We start from the raw sequence: 9,480 nt of genomic DNA, 5'->3' as shown, positions 1-9,480 counted from the left end.
CGGACATGGCTAGCAACATTAGAAGGAAAATTACAAAACATGTCTCTTAATTTCTCTGAAATGATATGCATGATCTGAATGATATCTCTCTGTGAACACAGAACTTGGGGTTGGGATAATGAGGTTGAGAGATGGAGGATCATTAGCCCTTTGAGCTTTTCCAAGGCGGTGGTATCCCCACAGCGACATACACAATTCCTCACCGTACACACAACAAGGAGGAAAACTTTGCTTCACACACATTCTAGACACTGGACCCCTGCTGAGATATGACTGGGTTACGGTATGGAAACCTCTGAGAGGGAACATAAAAAACCATCTCCATTAACATGACTCATAAATATGAAATAACATCTCTTCTCAACACTCAACATCTGTGCTAATGTATATGCAGGCAAGTGTGTGTGTGTGTGTGTGTGTGTGTGTGTGTGCGTGTGTGTGTGTGTGTGTGTGTGTGTGTGTGTGTGTGTGTGTGTGTGTGTGTGTGTGTGCGCGTGCGTGTGTGTGTGTGTGTGTGTATGACACACCCATGCATATATATATATATAGGGTTAGGCTTATATTGTGTGTGTGTGCGTGTGTGTGAGTGTGTGTGTGTGTGTGTGTTTGTGGGTATGTGTGAGTGTATATGACACACCCGTGCATAGATATATTATGTGCGTGACTGGGTGTGTGTTTGTGTGTGTGTGTGTGTGTGTGTGTGTGTGTGTGTGCGTGTGAGTGTGTATGACACAGCCGTGCATATATATATATTATGTGCGTGACTGGATGTGTGTGTGTGTGTGTGTGTGTGTGTGTGTGTATATATATGTGTGTTATATATATGATGTGCGTGACTGGGTGTGTGTTTGTGTGGCAGCAGCACTGTAACATGAAACACCCGTACATGCAGCCCAGGCGTGGAGCCGTGCCGCGCGCATCCGTTCTTCATCAACACAGAGATGTCTCCAGTATTCCCACGCCCCCAACCAAATAAATAACCAGTCCTGTTTGACGGAGGGAGAAGGCACTTGTCTCCCCAGATGCCTCTCCCTGCCTTGTGTCCATCTGTGCAGCCACAGGGCCCCCCCTTCACCCACCCCACCCACCCACCCACCCTACAGCAGCCCAGAACTGGGATCACATTACCTGCAAACCATCACACTCTCCACATGATGGATGGGCTGGATGCACAAACGCATTATCCCTCACCAGCGACCCTGGAGGGGGGGGGAGAAAGGGACGCTCTTTTAAAAGACATTTCCTCTGTCACTTCCTCTCCAGGCGTTCTCTCCAGCGGCCTGAAGAGTGTCAGTGAGACTGGGGACCTGCTCATGCGGGGAGCGACCCGTACTCCCCCCCCCCCCCCCCGCCCCCCTGCGGGTGGCAGATCACAGAGCTTACAGCTCAGTTAACACTTCATAGTTTCCAGTTCATTATTCATTCATTCAGGAATTTGGGTTGAAATTGATTGCGCATAATTGGTCCTAAATGCATTGGGTCCCCAAGGTAACCCTTCTGTTCCCTTTTGGGAATATTCAGATTTCTGACAGTGTTATGACATTATGACGTTAGAATTATAAGGTTCTATCTCCATTTTTGTCAAAATTTAGTTTATTACATAATCTGATCCATTAGGTGTTTATTAATGCCTGTGTGGTGTTATTTTTTAAATGTTTAAATTTTTTAGTTAGTAATTAATAAAATACAAAGGTTCCATCTCACAAAACATAATGGAATGTAAAAACTTTGACGCTCAATATCTCTGAACTACCCTAAACGGAGATAGAACCGTATAATTCTAAGCTCACGATCGTTGAAAACATGAAGCGGAGAGTGATAGGTTGTGTCTTCCCCCATCTTTCACTCTCTCTCTCTCTCTCTCACTCCAGGTAGAACCTGCCTTTTATGCACAGATCTAACATCAGTTTACCAACCCCAAGACCCTAATCACAGACTCAGAGACTAAAACTAAACCACAACTGACCTTAGATCAGTGTCTAGGAGGAGCAACTTCATTCAACCTCCTCCACTCTCTCTTCGATGCTCTCTGTCTGTTCATTCCAGTGTGCCTCTCACGAGTAGGTCTCTCTGGCTCTGATACAAGACTGCCCCTTGTGGAGAGAATACTGTACTGCACGGTGGTCGTGTTACGTGGTGAGAAGAGTGCTGCAGTTTGGGAGTGTGCAGTTTTATAAAAGTACCTTCCCTGACTTAGGTTGGTTGGGTTAGTTTCACTGGCGGACTCAGGGGGGGCAGGGGGGGGCGACTGCCCCTCCTGGTGCCCCCACGGTTGAAAAACGTCTCTCTTAAGTGCCCTTTTGAGTGGCAAAAATGCCCTTTTGAGTGGCGAAAAAGATGGTCGTTGAAAAACGTCGCACTAAAGTGCCCTTTTGAGTGGCAAAATTAGAGGATGTGCCCTATTGGCTGCCCTTCCAATGGTCTAAACTTGACCCTGTGCACTGATGGGGTCCCATGTTGTGCAGTAGGTGCCCTTTTTTCCTTTTCACCCCTGCCCTTCACCCCTGCCCTTCAAACAGCCTGACTCCGCCACTGGTTAGTTTGGCTGCTTCATGTGTGATTACATATATCTCACTCACAGTCTATTTGACCCTCTCACAGCCGAACCTCACTGGCCTGATGTTTTCATTCGGCTTCTATTACTGTGCTGTTATCTCCGCCCCTTTATCAGTCCCCCCCTTCCCTCCGCTGTCAGCTGTATCTGTGTGGAGAAGTGAAGGGTCAATGGCAGCAGCGGGAGTCTCTTGTGTTTGTCAGGAGCAGCTTGACAGAGAGAGAGAGAGAGAGAGAGAGAGAGAGAGAGAGAGAAAGAGAGAGAGAGAGAGAGAGAGAGAGAGAGAGAGAGAGATCTTATCCCACGACAGACTTCTCCTCGGCAGGGTAGATTGAGGGGTAGCACTCTGCTCAGCAGGGGAGGCCTGGACGGGGAGGACCGTCCCTCCCGAGCCCTGGGGGGGGGGGGTCTCTGTACATCTCACCAGGAGACATCCATCACAGAGAGAGAGCGGAGAGACAAACTCATATGGGTCTTAGTCGGGGAGGACTGTGTGTTAAAAAACAGACATGTTTGCTTACAGATGAAAGAGGCGGAAGGGTAAAAATAACTTCAAAGCACAGAATTTTTTTTCTGAGTTGATTTTGAATATGATTATATACAAAGGGTGATTAATTTAATATATGCAATTTAAGCAGACGCTTTTATCCTAAGAGAGTAAAGTCAGCGCATACATTTTGAATACATATGATGATCCCACTGAGAATCACCCACAGTTTTAGCATTACTAGCACGACGCTCTAACGATTGAGGGTCTCATGGGGACCATGAAAGACCAGCAAGGATCTGGATGCGACACACAAGGATCGGACCCCCTCCCTACCAATTAAAGACTCATCTGTTTAGGCAGGCCGGTAGTCACCTATAGCTACCGTATGTTCCTGTTTATGTTCTGTTTATGTTGTCCCTTGAGTGGGGTGTTCCTCCGTTTTTGTTAATCCTTGATGTTTTGATTGCACTTGTCTTATCTTTGATGTAAAGCACCCTGTGCATCCGTGCTGTGAAGGGCGCTATAGAAATAAAGTTTTACTTACTTACTTACTTACTTACTTACTTTATCTCCAAACAGCGTACAATGAGAGAGCCAGAGCTTCACTGGAAACCAGAGCTTCAACTGAAGGCAAGACCTGAGGCAGCATAGGGCCCTTTACTAAAAAGAAAAACCTTGGTATATAACTGATAAATGATTTTATAAATCCCTGTTTGTCTCTAATGCCGTTTTTTCCCTTACCTCACACCGCAAGCATAGCAGTTTACCTCTCTCCCAAGGATAACACTGATATACAGTAGGTCTACACCTCATCCTCTCTGACCGTCATACTACTGTATGTCAGTCTGCTGCTTTAGGTGGACAACAAAGAATAGGAAGGATGGGGGGTGGGGGGGGGGCAGGGGGGCAAATGAAAGGAAAGATGTCCCCAAGAGCCCTTGATGATCCTGCTGGGCAGCACAGTGAGGGTCGGCAGAGACCGACAAAAGAGCGGGAGAGATGAGCGCTGTGACAGACACGCCGCGGCAGCCACCGAGCCACGGGGGACAAAGGAGGGCCGTGAGGAGCAGGAGAGAGGACAGAAGGTCCATTTCCACCCACACAAAGGAGGGGAGAGATGAGGCAGATTAGACACTCTCTATGCCCATTGTGGGAGTCCAAAATGATAAGATTTCCCTTTTTCGATCCCCCCCACCGGGCTCCTGAGCACACACACACACACACTCTCTCCCCTTTCTGAGGAACTCTTTTCTTCTGGTTCTTTTAAGCAGCTCAGAGGTGACAGCTGCCTTGTGATTCTGTTTTCTCCTTCTTTGTATCTTTCTCTCAAACTGATTCTTCAAATGTGGCTCCCCTCATCGTGAAAAATACTAGTCTTTTGTCTGTGACACACAAAGGTGCGACTTCAATACAGACCCAGAAAAGGTATCAGTATAGCCTATGCCTAATAGTGTACTTGCATTCATGATTTCACATACATGTGAAAGATCACTTTATGGATAGCACAGGCCTTAACAGTGTACACACTTAACAATATAAACAACGTATACACAATGGACACATACAATAAACCTTCCTAAATGCTCAAATAAAATAAGAGTGCCCACACCATAGTGTTCTGTTGCCACAACATTGATAGGATGGACAGCTATAGTTTTGACAGTAGCCTGTTGTGTTATTGTTAACATAGTTAACAGTTTTATAGTGTTCACTTTATTTATTTGGACTATTTTGCACTCATATTGATTGTTCTTGTCAAAATGTGAAGACATTCCTAAAAACTTGTTTTCACTTTCTTATTCTGGGGTATTGTGTGTGTGGATTGATGCCAATTTTTAAAATCAATTTTAAGTCTATAGAGTTTGAGTCTATAACACAACAACATGTGGAAAAAGTGAAGGGGTGTGTTGACTTTTTATAGCCACTGTATATGTGTGTATGTTCATCTAGACCCCCCCCCCCCCCCCCCCATTACACATTAAACATTTTGTTTAGGGCCACAAAAGTCCTAAGGCCGGCCCTGAACTCCTCCCTGTAGGCTATATTATAACCAACTGTGTTCAGGACAACACAGACCAACCAGTGACACAGACAGTGGCCTCTTGAATTACCTTTGTATGTACTGACACCTACTGGTCATACGGGAGACTGCTGCTCATTTGGTGACAGAAGAATACTGCCTCATGACCCAGAGGGCGCTAGGACCCAGCAGCGGTCTTGTGTAAGATAAGAAAGTAGTGTCGATTGCCGAGTCATAGATGTCTTCGTCCCAAGCATGCGTTAAAGAAGAATAAAGGACAAACTTACAAGATGATAATGATGACACGTATTGCTCGTTTGGGTTGCATGCATTTTTAATTGCTTTTTGCGTAAAACATACTCTGTCATTTGATACATCAATCGCATTCAATCGCAACACAGTATTCTTGAGAAGGTGAGTGTTTGGTTGCGTATGAAAAGTAGATGTAATCAAGCTAGCTTAGCTTGTTAACAAAGTAACAGTAACACCTGATGATAGATGATAGACAGCACTGTCTGTTGTGATAGCTGTCTGTAAACAGCACTGTCTGTTGTGATAGCTGTCTGTAAACAGCACTGTCTGTTGTGATCCAGTTGGATGTAAACAGCACTGTCTGTTGTGATCCAGTTGGATGTAAACAGCACTGTCTGTTGTGATAGCTGGATGTAAACAACACTGTCTGTTGTGATCCAGTTGGCTGTAACCTGAGCGCGTAAAGTCAAACGTCTGCTCCAAATGTTCTCAATCTCCACTAGTGCAACTACTACACTCTTGGCTTTTCACCTGCTATTGTATTTGCCATACATGGGCTGGTCAAGGACAGGCTGTGTAGATAGTGTGTATTTGCGCATACAGATTGATATCACACTGACACTGTACTCTAGACAACTTCATTCATGGGGTTGTTGGAGTTATGTGTGTTGTAGTGTCATACAAGACTTGACTGACTCAGACGTTGGCACCCGAACCAGGCCAGGGTCCATATCAGGGCCCATCAGGGTCCAGACCAACCAGGCCGGGGTCCATATCAGGGCCCATCAGAGTCCTGACCAACCAGGCCAGGGTCCGTATCCCCCTGACCAACCAGGCCCCAGGGTCCGTATTCCCCTGACCAACCAGGCCCCAGGGGCCGTATCCCCCCCCTGACCCTCTGGGGTACGGATATGCGCTATGACGCAACGCGCTAAACATGCTGGTAAAGTTCACGGCCCAATATCAGGGGGGGGTATTCGGGATACCGTATTCCAAGGTCGCTAAAGGAAAATCCAGGCTTATTTCTGATAAGTCTAGCAAGATTTATGATAATAAGCCTGGATTTTTGTATAAGTCTCACGAGAGTTATAGAAATAAGCCTAGATTTCCCTTTAGCAACGTTGATGGAATACCCCCCAGGAAGGAAGCAAGCCTGCGGTGTTGTTGTGGTGGACTTGTCTGAAATGGTTTCATAGGGAAGAAGGGAGAGGATCTGCAAAATATTGACATGCTTATTACAAGGACATGCTTCAGAAGGTTGAATGAAATGTATGGGCCTATCAAATTCATAGCCAGTACAGTAGCCTTAGTCACGTGACAGTCATAACAGAACCATGGCGTAGCTCTGCATATCAATGATTGAGAGACTATCGTTTGTCTAATTCGAACGACTTAGCTATCTTGTTATAATGAGTTAGTAAGTGGTCCAAACTACACATTTAGTGCCCATTTAGTACATTTAGTGCCTCTACTCTTAATACTTGCGCTTTATGCTTCAGGGCTTCCGTAGTCCTCATGTACTGTATATCATGTGTAAATATATTCGTTGTTGTCATTTAAACAGTCTCTCCTCCACCCTGTCTCACTCTCCACAGCTCCAGCCATGGTGGTGGTGACTAGCTACTGCGAGGCCAGCGCCTCTATCTCGGAGGCCTGGGTGGAGGGGGGCCTCTCCCCCTGCTTCTACTTCACCCTGGTCCCCACCGTCCTGCTCACCCTCTCCTTCTTCTTCGGCACCTTCCACTGCGTCTGCTACCGCCGCTACGGCACGCGGATGGAGCCCAAGTTCGTGCCGCGCTCCCGCCTCTACGGCCTGCAGCTGGCCGCCTCCCTGCTGGTCCTGGCGCAGTTCCTGGGGGGCGTGGCCTGGCGCCTGGCGAGGGGAGGGGAGCTGCCCGGGTACGTGGTGCTGTACGGGGGCCTCTCGGCGCTGGGCTGGGCCTGGGCCGTGGCCCTGCTGAGGGTGGAGAGGCGCAGGGTGCTGGTGAGGGACACCACGCGCGGCCACAGCACGGTGCTGCTGCTCTTCTGGGCCGCCGCCTTCTCAGCGGAGAACCTGGCCTTCGTCTCCTGGTACAGCCCCTACTGGTGGTGGGGCCTGGAGGGCCCGGAGCAGCAGGTGAGAGAGAACAGGTGTGGGGGGAGGGGGGGGGGGGGGGGGTGGTGTGTGTGTGTGTGTGTGTGGGGGGGGGGGGGTGCAGCAGTAGCAGGTGAGAAAGAACAGGTGTGGGGGTGGGTGTGGGTGTGTGTGTGTGTGTGTGTGTGTGAGGGGGGCACACACACACACAGTGTGGGTGCGGGTGTGTGTGGGTGCGCATGCGCATGTGTGCTCAAGGACTAGTGTTGTTGCAATCGGATCAGACTTGATAGAACGCTATTAAACTACAATTATGCTTTCAACCATTCATAATGTGCTTTCTCGACGCATACATTCATAGGCGACGTAGAGTGCTCTTACTTAGGCCACAAGGAGAGCATGATATGAACGCTTCATCGGTCCCTTGTCAATGTCACTTGGGGTTCATTTATATTTATTATCTAATTGACTACAGGCCGGTTTCATCGATGCGTCGAGCGTCCTCCATGGAGAGGAGCAAGTGTGTTTCCATTGCAAGTGTGATGTCATCCTGAGCTAGGCTTCAGCGTTGTCTGTGAACCCGGTCCTAGGGTCACTGATTTATGACGGGTTGTTTCTCGTATTCAGTGACAAAGCAGTTTCTCAGATCAGAGCAGCTCTGCTTCAATACGACGTTGACACAGCGCGGAGAAAGGAGGAGCGTTGATATGACTCGGCTATGACTAAACCTGCAAGTGTGTGACCTTAAGAGTTGCTGAGTCACTGCTATAGCCATCCATATCCCCTAGATGGCCGACAGGGGGCGCTATTTCATGCGTAGTAGTCGAGCGTGGAGAGTGACCCTAGAGTTGCTGAGTCACTGCCGTAGTAGAGATGCGTCTATATTCCCTAAATGGCTGATGTAATGTGTGCTGTGCTGTTGTACAGTAGTTTAGTCTCTGATTATAGTCACTGACTCACCATGACTCTTACAGTGAACACTGACCTAACAAGTCACGAGTCACAGGATGTTTATGTGTCATGTGATGTACTTCAGTGGGTTTCATTATCATACAAAAATGTGTTGTCTTTCATTCGTGAAACCCTGTGGTTTCACCATGAGTTGACATTTCTCATCCGTGACCTCAGACGGAGTTCTCTCTCTGGCTGGTGCGCTACATCGGCACTGGGACGCTGTTCTTCGTCGGCCTGAAGGCTCCGGGGTTGCCGCGGAAACCATACATGCTCCTGATCAACGAGGACGAGCGTGATGTGGAGGATGGCCAGGTAACGTCCCCGACCCCCCCCCCCCTGTGGGGAGGGGGTACGCACAGTCGCACACATGCAATGACATTTTTACCAAGTCACTTAAGTCACTGACGCTGTGGGGATGCTAAAATTGTCCCCATATGATAAAATCCACCTTCCCTGCTGATTTTCTTTGACAACTTGAGTACTGGTTAGGCTCCTTCAAATGAAAAATAAAAAATAGGAAAAAGTTCCTCTTGGATGTCCCCATGCCCCATCACACATTACACTAGGCCTGCTACAGAGACTAGAGGCCTCATAGGACTCCCAGGTCACCAAACCACACCTGCTATTCAAAACGTGTAACATTGGTGCATTTAGAATTAGGATATAAATCATCTAATTGTTTTTGAAATTAAACAGCACACCAACATCCTGTTTAGCCCAGTCCAGACATTAATCTTGGCATCACATTTCATGCTGTCTTATCGCTGCTCAAACTGCTAGTTTGGATAGACTCTGCAAGCTTTGCATATCACACACACAACTGAAACTGAAACTGAAGTCCCATACATGGGAAAAATCCATTACAGAGTCCGGTGTGGTGCTTCTATTGTGTATTTATTGGTGTTGTATGTATCGGCTGGTGGAGCTATGATGGGCATAGGAACATCAGGAGAGACGTTTTTGTTTCAAGTCAAATGTTTCCGCAGGTAAAGCACCCCTTATATATGAAGCACACCAGGGGGGTGTTCCATCAACGTCACTAAAGGAAGGCTCCAGGCTTATTTTGATAAATCTGGAGGGATAGTCAAAATAAGCCTGGATTGTCCTTTAGCGACGTTGATGGAATACCCCCC

General features: G+C 47.6%; 1 protein-coding gene across 1 annotated transcript in view; it reads left to right on the top strand.

Moving 5' to 3' along the window:
- Positions 1–5,335: 5,335 nt before the first annotated feature.
- The window catches only part of abcb6a (ATP binding cassette subfamily B member 6 (LAN blood group) a), a 13,789-nt gene continuing 9,644 nt past the window's right edge, over positions 5,336–9,480 (top strand). The window contains exons 1-3 of the mRNA XM_080530558.1: positions 5,336–5,478; positions 6,912–7,435; positions 8,522–8,659. Of these exons, the coding sequence (XP_080386684.1) occupies positions 6,920–7,435; positions 8,522–8,659 (654 nt within the window). The 5' untranslated portion in view covers positions 5,336–5,478; positions 6,912–6,919. The remainder of the gene's footprint in view (positions 5,479–6,911; positions 7,436–8,521; positions 8,660–9,480) is intronic.

The sequence above is a fragment of the Nansenia antarctica genome (genome assembly GCF_963989245.1).
Source record: "Nansenia antarctica genome assembly, chromosome: 5".
NCBI classification, from domain to species: domain Eukaryota; kingdom Metazoa; phylum Chordata; class Actinopteri; order Argentiniformes; family Microstomatidae; genus Nansenia; species Nansenia antarctica.
This window is presented reverse-complemented; position numbering and strand designations above follow the sequence as displayed.